Here is a 15781-nt window from a genome sequence, read left to right on the forward strand (position 1 = left end):
AATTCCTAATAAAACATGCACTATTTTCTACAAAATAGAATCTTTTAGGTTGGAAAAGGTTGGAAAAGACCTTTACGATCCTGTCCAACCATCCACCTAACGCTACAAGTCCACCACTAAACCACATCCCTAAGCGCCATGTCCACACGTCTCTCAAACACCTCCCTGGGCAGCCCATTCCAAGGCCTAACCCCCCTTTCTGTGAAGAAATACTTCCTCATAACCAATCTAAACCTGCCCTGGTGCAACCTGAGACCATTTCCTCATGTGTTATCACTTGTCACCTGAAAAAAGAGGCCAGAACACTCCTCCATGCAACCTCCTCTCAGGCAGTTGTAGAGGACAATGAGGCCTCCCCTCAGCCTCCTCTTCTCCAGACGATACAACCCCAGTTCCCTCAGATTCTCCTCACGTGTCTTGTTTTCTAGTCCCTTCACCAGTGCCATTGCTCTTCTCTGTGCATGCTCAAGCACCTCGATGTCCTTCTTCTAGTGAGGGGCCCAAAACTGAACACAGTACTCAAGATGCGGGCTCACCAGAGCCAAGTAAGGGGAGACAACCACTTCCCTTCTCTATTTCCCTACTATTTCTGATACAAGCCAGGATGAAATTGGCCTTCCTGGCCACCTGGGCATACAAGCAAACTTTTTTTTTTTCCCCCCTCATAACTCCCCACCTTTTTCTTCACTTGCAATATGTATGGAAAAAAATGCACTGAAAAAAAATGTCAGTTCTTGAGGATAAGATGAGTCTGCCTTATCCGCCTTAGGCTTTCCTGTTTCTAAAAAGAAAAGAAAAGAAAAAAAAAACTATTTTCATAAACATCTAACAGACCAACATTTCGCTGGAGCTGTTTCACACTTAGAAAAAGCTCCATCTACTACTCCCTACTGTAAGCTAATTAGCCTTAAACCTCTACATACCACGTAGTAGGAAAAACAGTGACTGATTACTGACTTTCTTATGATCAACTGTACCAACTGATGTACCTGAAAGAGTGAATTTGTACAGTGATTTGTACACAGTCTCTTAAAAAGAAAGGGATATAGTAAGTCTGGTGAAATTCCTCATAAGCCACTGCAATTTTAACCACGCAGTAAAACCACACTTAGAAGAACAGAAGTAACTGCTTTCTTATGACAGAAAATGAAAGTTAATTGAATAGAAAAGAATGACAGAATTAATTGAATACATTCATGAATGAAAAGCGAAGACAGCTTCCCGGTGTGTCACTTTCAATTCTTTTGGTAATAGATGTATTCCACAAAATTAATTTGAAATGAAAATTTACCTGGATTGCTCCAGACCTTTGACAGATCTCTCTGTACTAAAACCTCAGCTCAGAAACGGTGATTCATTTTTAGAATTTCTCCATCTGTTCATTTACAGAATTAACAACCACTTGCCCTCCCCAGTGATCCAGCTTTCATTATGAAAGCTAATTGTACAACCGACATAAAAGAAAAAGCCACGGGACTGGGCTTTTGGTTATGCAACAAGTTTTGTTTTGTTTTGTTGTTTTTTTGTGTGTGTGCTTTTGTTGTTGTGGGTTTTGTTTTGTTTGTTTTTAGTGAAGGCAAAATATTTGCCTTTTTCTATTCCTTGCTCCCTGAAAAAACAGTGCTTTACTAGAAGATGTGCGGGGACACTGAAGGTACAGCGTCAGGCTGGCACAGACCTGGAGCTGTATTGTGCTAGTGACCGCACAAAATCTGTGCTGCTTTCAGCAGGCAGTGCCACAGGAGAGGAACTGTGTAAAGGAAATGGTTTCCATTTTAAAGAAAGACCAGAATGGATAACTTCAAACAAATACTTTAAATTTTATTAACGCGTTTGGGAGTAGAGCTTTTATTTTTAAATATATTCACCCACAAACATCCTTCTCCTAGGAAAATAAGTAGTGTCCGCACTTTCCAAAGTGTTAAATGGGAACTGGGGGTAATTTACAGCAATCATTACAAGGGACTGCAAATCCTGGATTATACCCTGCAGTATTTTGGACCAATTCATTTCTCCCTGAACTCCATGTGAAAGCTTGCAAAGCTGGTAACCTCTCAGAACCAAAGACCACAGGAACAACTTCTAAAATACATGCATACTGCCTTACAACAAACAGCCTATACCTTAGCTCCATATTTAGCTCCACAGCTTAGCAAGGTATATAAAAATATGCAAATGAAAGGCTTTTTACTATTTAAATGTTTATTTACTTTTAAAGATGCTAGATAGTTTAAAAAGTTTACTGAAAAAAACACAAATCAAAGATAGACAGGAATGCCTATCAGACTGAATATGCCTTTACCTCTCTGTTGTGCAAAATGTGCAATCCCATCCCTCAAAACGAGGAAACCACAAGTCTTAAAGAAATCTGCTCAGATCTATTTTACACTGAGTAACAAAACTCTCACCTATGCTGATGGACTTCAAGTGGCAGAGGAGAAGTAAGCTACATGCTGAAGGAGTTCTGAGACCTTTCACTACTTAAAAAGAAAACAGGAAACCAAACAAACATTTCATACTCTGGTATTACACAGTAGCATGATGGGGTTTCTAGACACAAGGACGGAATTTGGCTATTCCTTATAGGATTATAAGAAGTTGTAGTAAATTAACTTTGTTTTGTGCTTTAGGGGCTTGAAAAACAGAAGGTAGAAACATTTTTAATCATGAAAATAGGATAAAATCACCACAAACGAGAACCTAGAATTTTATAGAAGTATGTTCTACTTCAGCACCTTGAATACCAATCCTGAAGTGCTATGAAGCCGATTAACCTAAAAATACCTGTAAAATTTCATCTTTTTTCAGAGGAAACTCTCGGTGTATTTAAATTAGAATTTTTAAGCTTCATTTTAACGGTTTGTGTACTTTACAGCACAGACCACACTTCAAGCTGCTAATGCTACTGGAAAGATCTGTGACTTTTGATTATGGAGATGATTTAGGTGGCTTAAACATTAGTACATATCCACAGTTTATTCCAGGAGAGACTGCAGCTTGTAAAGCTTCTCCAGTAGAGTTTTTACAACCAGTTAAGCACTGAACAGCACAAGTCATACTGTCCATCTTGTGGATCTTCAGTAAAGTTGGGAAAAAAAAAAAAAAGGCAAAAAAAAAGAATAAGAACTGGAAACAGCAGCTCCACACCATGCAACATTAAGTGATGCAGCAACAGGATGTCTTGGAAAAAGCTGCCACAGCTTTTCTGTCCAAAATCCTATCGACTGATGTCATTGCAGTTAGCTCGGTCCCAGCACAGACAAAATTCCAGTAGTCAGACCTGTTTCCACCAGTTTCTCTCTATCTGCTTTTGGCAGGTTACACTGACAATTTCTTTCTACATTAGCAATTAGATTCAGAAAAGCAGTGCTATTTTGAAACAGATCACCCAAACATCCCAGCTACTGAGCAAAGGTTTAATTCAGACAGTAATTTTAGTGCACATGAACTGGATTCCTTGAAAAGGAGACCAAACCCCATGTGCCTGTACATGTACCCGCTAAATACACTCCAGTTCCTAGTGGCATCGTAAAGCTTGTCCTTTGGACAGCTCCAAGCCACATGCAGAGCAGGAATGTTTGGATCTAGGGATCTGATTAAGCATAATACGGTGTAAAAACCTATATCAAATACACTGCTGATGTCAGGGTTTTGGCACAAACTGCTTTGACCTTCTGATCCACTCCTTTTAAGCCACACTATTTACTAATGCACACACTGCCCACAGGCCTTTGCCTGCTAGCTTAGAGCTCTTTTCAGCTCCCTCCTATGAAATATATGTTCCTATGTTCCTGTTGAACAGCACAAGAAAGTAGAAAAAAAAAATTCTTCAGAGGATTTCCATCTATAAAAATACTTCATAAACAGAAATTCTCACTCATTCAGAACAGATACAATTTCATTTCTATGAAATCAAAGAATTACACAAAATACCTTTTCACGGACATTAAGAATTTACTTGTCCAAAAAGCTGTATAAATATTGGACAGTAAGCATGCCAAGTTACATGATGAATACAGTACTCTACATTTTCCAGTCTAAACCAGTCACCTGCAAAAGTGAACACGGAAATCATATGCACATTTGTTGTTTAAGAGGAATGTACTTCATCCTCTAGTAAGTCACTATGGAACCAGACCTACATTAATAATGTCTTCTCATAGCTCACTGCATTAAGAAAAGCAAAAAGCAATCCAAGGTAATTCTCTGCAATCTTACCCCGATTTTATCTTTAGATTAACGAAGTAGTATGCCAGAACGCATATCTGAAAAGGAAAGATGAAGTGACAAAAAAAGCAAGAAACACACCGAATTATTACAACATGGTTCTGGCTTACCTATGTGATAAAGTCCAATCCAGTCAGTCGGATCAACTTCTTCTTTAATATCCCAGAAAATGATAAGGTTCTGAGACTGCCCCAAGGTGTATTCATACATGCTGGCTGTCAAACTAGATCTGCTATCTGAGGTCACTAAATCAGTGTCACTGTTGGCACGCTGCAAGTTCATGTTCTCAGCCATGGCGCCCTGAGATGCCAAACTCTGCAGATTCTCTGGGCTCAGAGTATACCGGAGCTGTGGGTTGCGACGTCGCACAAAAAGCAGATGTTCTCGCGCTGAACTGGCCATCTCTTCTGCACTTTTGTCAATTTATGTGAAAAAGTTGTTGTTCAGAGATCTATCATGAAGAACAAAAAAAGAAACTGTTGAAGTGAGATAGCAAGTTATTCAGTCAAACATTAAATGCAGGGATCTTAGCGCAAAAATATTTTAATTTAGGACCATTCCTACAGAAACCTAGAATGGATTAGATCTTTTACTTCATTACTTTACCACTACAGCCACTTAAACTTCTATAAATAAAAAAAAGCATGAATCATTAGCAACAACATTCAGAGTTAACTATATACCGTGAAATAACATTTATAGGCCAGATTGCAACAGAAAGCGAAGCATCCAAGATAGACTGAATATTCAGAGTCAGAGAAGTGTTAAAGATATTAATAATGTTGGGCATATCACTTCAGTAGAAATACGGTATCACAGACCTACGCTACTATAAAATTATTTTGTAAGGATTTTATTATTGCTATTTTTAAGATACAAACAAAAGTTCTGGGATTCTCTACACCAAATAAAAAACGTCACATCACTGTCAGAGGTGCTTTAAAATACAGGCACATGTTCGATTAGTCCAAGTCAGTTTATCTGTGAAGTTAGATTTTGTTCTTCTTTTCCACGCATTATAAAGCACAGGCCTTATAAATTCAACATCTTTCTTCTAACCCTGAGTAGATACTAAGTGGTCTTCGCTGGAACATCAAGCTAATATCATCATATCATACCTTCACATGTACAACCTGCAGCTCATCTGTAATGAGTGAATAAGCGTACCACTATTTGAAAATAAGCCCTCACATTATTCACAACTTGAAATAAATCATCAGAAAGGAAGACAGAAACAGGAAAATATTAAAACAGAGGGAACAGCTTGCAGCAGGACAGAATCAGAGATGGGGAACCTCTTGGCATAGAAGGGGATATGGAAATTTCTGTAACTAAGTTACGTGTCTTTGACCAAAGCCGTTTGCCTTTTTCAAAATATGTCTAAATATGCAAATAACCATATATAAGAAAGATGTGTGCATGTACACATACTAAAAAAAAAGCAAATGTGATATCTGTGTATTATTCTTAAGCTTTCTTTTTGGTATCACAGCCTTCAGCTATCACACGCAGATACCTTTGTTGTCTTAAAATAACCGGAGCATTGTCAGACAGCACTGAATGTCAGCTGCTATAACGATCCTGGTTTCCAGCAAGTAAGCTTCTAATTTAGAATTAGGTAGAGCCCATAAGAAATAAATGGGTTGGCTGGCCACTTCCAGAGCCTTCGAATTGTAATTAGACCTGGAGTAAACTACCGCTATCAATCACACATCTGACAACTGGTTTATTAAACAGACACCATTGCCTGTAGAGGTCAAAAGACATTTAGTAAGTAAAAATAAAAAACACCTAGAGCACTCTGAGATCCCAAGACTGTGATCAACAGAATTAAAAAAAAAAAGTCAACAGTTTTCTTTTCTTTTCCTATTCATTCTTCTTTCTGCACATGACCCTTCAAAAACTGTTTCTTCCCTTCAATCTATTTCCCACCACTCATCTTGAATTTTCTTTTTAATATTTCAGTGTATGCACCCTTTCACTGTATCATAGATTCTTTTCCTTTTTTGCAAATTTTCTTTGATTTTTTTTTGAAATATTAAAAAGAAATTCAAAAAATAAAGTTCAACTCAGCCAGTTGTACGCGATTCATCATACATTGCACATGGTTCAGCATCAAACATTGCAGAAAAGGAAAGAAACAAAAACTGAGGTAAATAACTTTCTGCATCCAGAAGCGATATGGAGATTACCATACTTACTTCATAAAGTATGCAGGACAGTCTTTCCTGACACGAGCAATGTTTTGGCTGCGTACACAAAACATTTTATTTTTGGTGCTGGACGTCAGCAGGGTTCACTAACTCATTCTCTGTTATGTTCCTGGGTACTTTGCTTCTGACACCAACGTCAATGATGAACTTTGTATAACAAGCTCTCTTAAATGAAAGCCTGGAAAATCAGCTTCTTGTTTTTCTGTGCAGCGTACTATTCTCTAGATTTGATAATACTGGGAGACTTTGAGACCAGAAGTGTAAATAAGGAATGTTCCCCAATTGCCTTATGGCAATAACCCATGTTCCCCAATTGCCTTATGGCAATAACTCATGGAAACCGACTGAGATCAGATCAGCCTTTGCATTCCAAACTCTGCAGGTAGGTGAGTCCCAGAGGACACCAACTTCCAAACTACGTTACATGATCCTCATTTTTTTTTTTAAAAAAAAAAAACTTTTTAGTTTCTTTCTTATAGCATGTGCTGTTGCCCAGATCCTGTTAACAGCCACACACAGTGAAAAAGAGAGATTGTTTGAGGTTAATTAACAGACTGACTGATAATGTACTAACACACTCATTTTCTTCTGTCCCCTATCTGGAGTTTTACATCGTTTTGAACCACTGTACACAGTTGTTTTACAACAGTCAGGAAGAGTGCAAGTTAAAGACAAAGTTTTAAATAGGAGGGATGTAAAAACATCTTTGAGCTGCAGAGTAGTACATTGTACCTGTGGCAACGCTGACATTTGTTGGAACATATTGAAAATTTATATCCAGCAGATGGACAAACTCATCCATGTATAAGCACACATGGGAACTAACTTGTAGTAGCTATAACTATCCTGCACTTGGAGAGGCAAGAACAGCCTGAGAAAAACGTTAGCTCCTTTCCAAGAGTTGATTTTCTTAAGTCTTAATTGTTATCATTTTGGTGAATCATGGGCGCAATTACAATTTCTAAAGGTAAAGCAAAGCAGAACTCTACCTGCCGGATAGCTGCTCCAAATCCACTTATAAATCTGAGAGTCTAAACAAGTCATGATTTAAACAATGATTCCAACAAATACTCTATCTTAAAGCCATCGATGTCAATTTGCAATGAACCAATTAAATGCCCACGTAAATGAGCTCCTATTATGGAAAAAAATATTCAAAAAATTCAGGACTCACAGGCTTTTAGATTATTTTTTACATTCAGTGAAACAGGTTGCAACGGGGAACCAATACCACATAAAACTGCTACTTATCAGCTCACAGTAAGCTGGGAGGTTCATTAAGGTTATCTGTAAAGAAATAAATATGACATTTGTGTTGTAAGAGAGGAAAATATGATACCTATAAAATCCAAGCCATAAGGAGTGACGGAAGAGAGCAAAAGAGCCGTTAATTTAATTATTCGCAGTCTGAAACTGAGATGAACGCCTTACACAGCGCTTTGCTGTCTGCAAAATGACTTGCTTATCTACCATTTGGTTAACAACTCCCAAAGCCTGCTGTTAGTAACATAACTAATAGCACACTAACAGATACGTCCTACCAGAGAGTGAAAGTAGGAATTATCCTCCCACCTTCACCTCCCGCTAAGCGCCAGTGAAACAGCATTTGCATCCAGAGCACGCCGTGCTGACAGCATGCCTAATGGGCTCCGTGCACCTTCCCAGACACAGGAGTGTGGGCAGTCAGGCTGAGTGGGATCGGAGCAGGAGATTCACTCCATGCTGGATCAAGTGTGCAAAGGATATTGCTCAATGCAAGCCAAAAAATGGAAATGGAATCTAAAGCATAGGAAAAATATAGGCATGTGAGAATTACTGGATAGCAACTTCAGCAAAGCATTTCAGTTGTAAAGTAAAACCGGTACCAAAGCAGCTTATCCGTATCACAGGGTTTTCTTCAATACTTCACAAGAAGCTTAGAGAAAAATAGGACTGATTTTATTTTCATTTCTGACTGGCACAAAATCAGGATTATTTTTATCTAAATATACCTCTTAATTACTAATCATAGAGGGACCAGAACTGGGAAAAATAAAGAGTTTTAAAGGTTCCATATGATGCACAAAATACAAGTAGAAAAAATCCCATTGACTTTAGTCTTCACTTTAGTCTTCACTAAAGGAGATTCCAAAGCAATGTCAAAGCATTTTTAACATAGTCAAACACTCTACAGTTTAAAAAAAAATACATGAATGAAAGTCTGGGAATTCCAGCACAGGAACAACCTAAAAAAGCATCCCGCCATACAAAGCAACACAGAGTTCACATGCTGCCCTGTTTATCTTACTCATAACCGTGATTCACTTCTTGTTTACGCAGCGATCTCTCATGTGCCTTACGGGTCTCGCTCACTGTCTCTACCCACAGCATCTGCTGCAAACAGACTGCAGAGGCTGGCCCTGAGCGCGACGGCCGCCTGCTGCACCGCAGGACAAGGCTGGAGCTGCGAGCGGTGACCCAGGGTGCTGTTGAGGAAGCACCGATAAATGCATTTCGTCTGGGGACTGGCTGCATGCCACGGCTTTGCAACGCTGCCCATCAGTGAGGATGGCTGATGGGGAAGAGGAGAGAGTGCTCCGTGCACCAGCACCCCATGGGCAGGACATGTCCAGCCTAACGGGCCAGAATCCCACCTGCCCCAAACGATGCTTGGTGTCCCTCCCTGATGCCACTCACTTGCAGGGATGAGCAACCCACATAATCATGCCGGCAAGCAGAATGCACTGAGAACACGGAGAGCAGCAAACACACTGGTTTCCCAGTCACACGGTGTGTGACATTGCCTTATGCCATACAAAGATTTCCAATTGCCACAACAGACGTTTGAAGTAAAGGCCTCAAACTGACCAGCTTTGAGCTCATAGGGGCTGAAAAATAACTTTTATCTTGAATAAATTCAGAACTTCAGGGGCCTTCCTCCCAACAGAATTCAAAGCTAGCCTGTTTTATGGCTGTAGCTCTTTCCAGCTGATATTTCCATTTTAAATACGCAGTACATCCCAAAACATCTATGGACAAATTTCCTTCTGATACTGGCTTTGACACCACCCCCCCACCCCCCAAATTCTGCACAGAGCACTTCAAACACCTGCCAGAAAGTTAAAATTCTGCATTTCAGATTTCTGAAAGTCTCATGTCAGAGAAGGATGCACACACACTTCTTGCACAATAGCTTTTACAACATATTTGGCGCTAATGTACTGAAGTATATTTAAAATATATATTTAAAATTTATACTTAAATAAATTATTTCAAATTGATATACTTCAACTAAACATCTTTCATTTAGCAATCAGTGATGTGCATCCATCTCCAAACAAAGACCAGGCGCCTTCTTTCTGCTGGCTTGTAGTGAGATGCAGCTGCTGAACTTCCTCTCACTAGTGCTAACTTATCAGTTCTTTAGTACTTTTTGTTTCCCTTTATCTTGAAGCATTACTATTAATACACATTTTTAGTGATTTTTAACACGGCAGATGTGGACGGATGGGCCCCTGCTGGTAACATTCACCTGCTATTTATTCAGCAAAATCATGGGTAGCTGATCTTGCCTGAGATAAAGGGAGAAGCTTGGTAGCTCTTTAAGCTTCCTTCCAGACCTATTTTCTGGTATTTCTATGACTATCTGGAGACACAGATTTGGTCTGGGGAAAAAAAAAAAAAAAAAACAACAGGCAAAGATGACATGAAGCATCTTTTTCTATACTGACAGAAATAAGAGAAAAGCTTCATCTTTCTGCCCAGAGGCCCTTTTTCTTGTCATTCCTCCTGGAATATTTCCAAGAATTTCTACTCATCACATTTCCTGTGATCCACACCATGGAATTTCTCTCAGAAGGTATTTTTCGCTGTCTGATCATTAGGACTTTTCCTTGCTAGCTAATGTTTTATCAGATTCAAGGAAAGCTAGCCCATTTGGATGCTTCCTATTCAGCCATCCAAATAACTGCAAATGTAAAAATTGTCACAACATTCAAGTGCCAAGAAAGATCAGCCAGTCGTGATCTGTTTTTCTCCACTGTTTAGCAAGCAGAGGGTAATATGGCCTTTTTACTTCCATGACCATGGCTATATTCTAAGTCCTCAAGATGATTTAGCATATGAACTAATCAACCTGCATCCTGTAAAAGAATTTTAATATTTTTCCAGTAGATCATGAAGTTTGGTATTTCAAAAATATAACCACCATAATATTACGCAATTACAGTCCTAGCACATGAAGCAGAAAACTTATGAAAGCCTGCATCTAAAATGTAATTAAACCTGTTCAATATTGCTGCATGGAATGCTGAATACACATTAGATCTGCATATTTTAAATAATAATAAATTATCCAGGTAAGCAATGTGAACAAGTCCAATGACTGGTACATTAGAGGAATAAAAGAGCACTGTAAACCTACAGAATTTGTGATTGAATTAAAAGAAAAAGAGATACACTATAAACTTGAAAAATCACATCGTTATAACTCTGACACCACTGTTTCGTTTTAATTACAAGGCTGTTAAAAATACCTCAGAGAGATGAGAAGGGAAAGATGCTTCTCTCTTTTCCCCAAGTTCTTCTAAACTTGGACACACTGATAGTGAATTTGTATTCAATGATTTTCTTGAGTAGCCAGTTTTGGATATTTCTTTAATTTATGGTGTTCTTTCTACAAAACAGAATATATTCAAAATGATAGGAAACTATCATCATAACCCTTAAAAACTGACACATAACTTAGATCCAATTTAAATGACCTTTAATTGCCTTTTTGCAATGGAGTTAAATTCAAATTTAATTCAACTTTATGTTAATTGGATAGTAACCATCCTGAAATATAAATTGTTGTATCCAGAAGATCAAACAGATTAAGTTAAATTCAGAAACATTTTATTTCTCTGCTGATCTGCTTATTTTTTCTTCTACCAAAGCCCCTATACTTCCATAATGTGACAATTACTGGATACTTTTAAAAGCAGCTTAGCCCAAAGCAATGATGATGAAAGAATTAACTTCTGGAAATTGTATTCGGGTATTTTAAGGTAATAGTAAAAATTATTGTGCTGAAATTTGACATTGATTGATATTTCCATATAGGAGAGAGGGGTAAGGGGGGGGGGGGGAAGAGAGGGAAGGGGGAAGAAAAAGGGAAGCAAAGTGCACATGCACACTCTTGTCTCCTTTGGACTCAGATCTGGTGACTCAGCTCAGATGTTAAACATCAGCTCCGATTACAAAACCAACATATAATTTAGACTGGCTGAAAATCCTCCCTAAGGTAAAAAGCATATAGTTCAGCATAAATATGCATTTTTAAAAACAGTCTATGCAGAGCATTATACAGCCAGAGAATAGCTCAGTTAATTCAGAATGTAACAGAGTATCTGAGACCTTTTCAATGCATTTCCATACAGTTCATTTGGAAAGCTGCTCCTATATACTTCTGTATCTAGCAGGAAACAAGTATTTGTCACTCTCATTACCTTAGCTGCTTGAGTAAGGCTTACACCTTCCACCCACCAGCTGCAAGCTCCTTCCATCAGTGAGTTATTCCTCGAGCAGATTACTGAGATCTAGCTGTTGAAAGGCTTCTGTGCATTTCTGACAGGTGGACACAGCGTGCCAAGGAGCCCAGGAGGCACTGCTGTGCTCTCAGTACAACTTGGGGTATCGGCTCTCACACAAACGTCAGCGTGGAGCTAGCTGGTACGCAGATCTGGCCACCGGTCAGATCAGTAAAAGGTCATGAATCTGTATCCAGAGACAAGCATTCAGAAGTGATATAGCTTGCTGGAGGCTTTTCTAATTTTCTGGGTTTAAAGGCTAAATTTGTTGTGGCCACTATTTGAGCCTTGCCTTTATTCAAGCAAACCCAATACATTATAGCAAGAGATCCAAGACAAGACTTGAATCTTAGTACCAGAGGAGTACTCCCAAACAGCCATGACGGTGATGCTACAGTCCTGTAAAACGGTCATTTTTCAAAAAAGAATAAAACAGTTTTCAACAGTTTCTTAAATTAAGTCTTTCTCCAAGTAAAAAGCTGCAATCTTAGCTCTTGGCAGCATACGTGCCGTTACACTGTTTTTGGGGTGTGCTTACTGACACGCTCTCTGCGCTGCTGTCCCCACAGCTAAGGGGACCCTAAAACAGTTGAAGCTAACTCAGCCTTGCCAAGCACAGCATTCAGTAAAGAAGGCTCAGAAAACCTGTCTGAATTTACACTGAGGATATTATGAAGAATTCATACAATCCTTTCTGCTGTGGTTGCCAGGCTGTGACCTCCAGCTGGTCTGCAGATGTGTCTTTGTCTTGCTCCACGGATACACAAGAGGATATCCAGGGCCTAAAACTCATCCCTGCCTTTCACCTGAGGTAGCAATACAAAAGCTGCACACATATTTAAGTAAAAAGTACCTGATATACTCCTTTCCTCTAGACTATTTACATAAAAAACAATAAAACATGACTGGAAATGTTAGTACAGTCACACAGCCAAGAGGTTATGTTCAGAAGGCATTACGCAGCCCCTCAACCTCCTCCTGGAGTGGAAGCCATTTTAACCAAGTTCATTTCTTTCAGTAATCTTGTCTGTAGCACAATCCCTCAAAGAGTTGCCAGTCAAAAATTAGGCGATTGGAGGTACAGACATGTAGCTATCAAACCCAGCATATTACCAAGCTATGCCCTTGGGTAATTTGCCCTACAATATTACTTTAGGGAAATTTAAACTCAGAATCTCCACTGCCACCAATTTGATCTTCAGTATTCATGACACTGATCTATCCATCGCTAGCTGCTGTTGATCGGTTGTCCTGAACAATTTCCCTTCAAGTACTGATGCAGTTGCTCTCAGTTTAGCTGTCTGACATCAGGTCACACAATCCACCCCAAATACAGCCCCCTTTAAAAGTCTACAGCAGAAAGACTTTATAGTCTCTGTGAGAAGGTACTTTGCCACAGGATGAGGAAATGTGAACATAATTATTCTCTGAATAAAATACTCATTCTTACGTATGTGAAAGCTTATGAGAACTTAATTCCATGAAAAACTGGACGCCTGTTTAACTCCCTCCTGTCTTTAGGACTTCTGGAGCACTATCAGTACCAGCCCAGAGTTCCCAATCCATATTCGTTCTTCCAAGGCTATTTTTTCCACCACAAGGCATAGTAAAGACCAAAACACTAAACTTTTACAGAAAAGAACAAGTCAGCATTTGTCTGCCCAGAAGAAAGTATAAAATGCCAAAAGGCCTGACAAGCAGCAAAGAAAAACTGTGTTGCTTTGAAAAAGAAAGGAAAATTGCCAGACAATTCAAAAAAAAAAAAAGCCATATATAAAGCAATGTGCTTGACAGAGAGAGAAGTAGCACAATTATTTGCTACTGAGTATCAGAGTAGTTCTGCAGCTTCATTCCAAGTGTCACACCCATAAAGGGCAGCTGTATTTTAGCTGTACTTCCAAGAGCCTGATTTAAGTATTGGCTTGGCAGTTATTAAAACATAGGATATATACTATGCAAAATGCAATTTTAGATAAATGTTTTAATTCACTTTTAAGCTTGAAATCCATTCTAAACTGATGGAAATCCCTGAAATATAAAACAAATTCGAATTAATATTATCGGTTCCACCCATGCAAATCCAAAACAATCATTCCCCTTGTCATGCCCGTATAAGCTCAGCTATCTGCCACATAAAGCAGATTTCGTTCACGGAAATGGTACCAAGCCACCACAAAACAGGTTGACTTTTCACACTCAGAGATTCCCATGCTATCAGGAAACACAGGAATGCTTTGTCCTTTTTGAAGTGGCACACCCCTTCAGTTCATCATGTCGTTTATTCATTTTTGTTACAAAGGGGATATTATCAGCTTGAAAAATGGCATTTCTGTGCATAAAACATGTTCACTGACTTCAAATTCAAGAATTCCATTAGTGAAACATGCTAGCAGACTGAAAATAGAATATAGAAAGACTGTCTATGGAAAAATAATATCCCTGGTTCGTCATGTTCGAGAAGTTCCAGCTTGGTACACTGATCAGTGTGTGGAGCGGGAGACATCTGAAAGAGACTCAGTTGGTCCCCTTAAAGAGTGAAGAAAAATTAAAACCAAACAAACGCTTCATGTACCTGAGTCCTGCAGATAAACTATGGACACAATCAGCAGAGCAAGAAAAGAGGAAACAACTGTTTCAAGGAAACTGGCAAATGTTGCTGCAATGAATTTAAACTGCCCATCAACATACATTTAAATTTCTGTTCTCCTGTCCCTTTTACCCTTCTGGTATTTGAATGAAAAGCATTCTCCCAGTTTTACTCTCCCAAAAAAGGGCTACATTTCATAAAGATTTTAGGACACTCTTTGGCTGAAACACAGTTCAAACACTTCTGTTTGCCTACAGTTTCATGGAACTTTTTGCCTGAAAACACAGGAATCAACTACTGAAGATCTCCTGAGACTAACAGTAGGAGAACTGTTAGCCATGCCACACAAAGGCAGTGTCCTTTGCTTGCTGACTGTGCAGCTGTATGTCCTTAAGGAGCAGGTGCCAATACCAAAACCTTTTCAATTGTAACGTCTTTTGCATAACAGTACCCCTAGACTCAACGGAATTTTTTAATCAGCTTTTTTGATTACCTGTTTTCACAGCACTTCAAGACACATAGCAACTTGTAGCTAAAAGCGAACAATTCCACCACATACGTGTTCTTTTTACAGCAGATTATAGAGCACTACCACAGTAACTAATGCTGCTAAAGTGCAATACTGGTTACGCTCAGTGTATCAAGTTACAAATACTGCAGAGAACTGAACAGCTGTGAACGTAATCTTTGCGGATGGAAAGCCCTAAAGATTTTCTCCTCCAGTCAACTTACCAGTCCTACACTCCGTTAAACTGTTTCCTTATAACCTGTGGAAAAGAGCCTCCAGTAAGGAAGGTGTCTGTCTGCATCCTGTTTGTCCGTGTTATGCACTGATGCTCATCTGCTGCTGCAACGAGAAAGTCAGTGGGGAGGTTCACCAAGGTGCTGATGATCTTGCCCTCTTATCCTTACAGAATGCATAGCTTTTAATATTCAAAACACGCCGAGTTTATAAAACAAACCAGTTCTATAAATAAAAAGACAACCTAACAGCAATTTTCAGGTTGTCTTTTACGAGGCAGAAAATAGTGGCATGCAAACATTTATAGATCTAACAAATTGTTTTATAGAAATACAAATTGCAGTTTCATACCCAACTCAAAAAATATATTCTCCCCAGGAACATATTAGCTCAGAATTTCATGCTTGAATGCTACAACACAATTATTATGCACCAACTGCCTTACTATCTTACTGAAAGCACT

General features: G+C 39.0%; 1 protein-coding gene across 12 annotated transcripts in view; it reads right to left on the reverse strand.

Moving 5' to 3' along the window:
* The window catches only part of HECW2 (HECT, C2 and WW domain containing E3 ubiquitin protein ligase 2), a 187773-nt gene that overhangs the window by 112567 nt on the left and 59425 nt on the right, over positions 1-15781 (reverse strand). For 7 of the 12 annotated variants that reach the window (XM_083842985.1, XM_083842987.1, XM_083842980.1 and 4 more), the window contains exon 2: positions 4338-4678. In XM_083842985.1, the coding sequence (XP_083699111.1) occupies positions 4338-4629 (292 nt within the window). In that variant the 5' untranslated portion in view covers positions 4630-4678. Of the gene's footprint in view, positions 1-4337; positions 4679-10954; positions 11095-15308; positions 15424-15781 lie in introns of all 12 variants that reach the window. The other 5 variants (XM_083842982.1, XM_083842984.1, XM_083842977.1 and 2 more) reach the window with 2 other exon arrangements.

Source organism: Anser anser (assembly GCF_964211835.1).
Source record: "Anser anser genome assembly, chromosome: 6".
NCBI lineage: Eukaryota > Metazoa > Chordata > Aves > Anseriformes > Anatidae > Anser > Anser anser.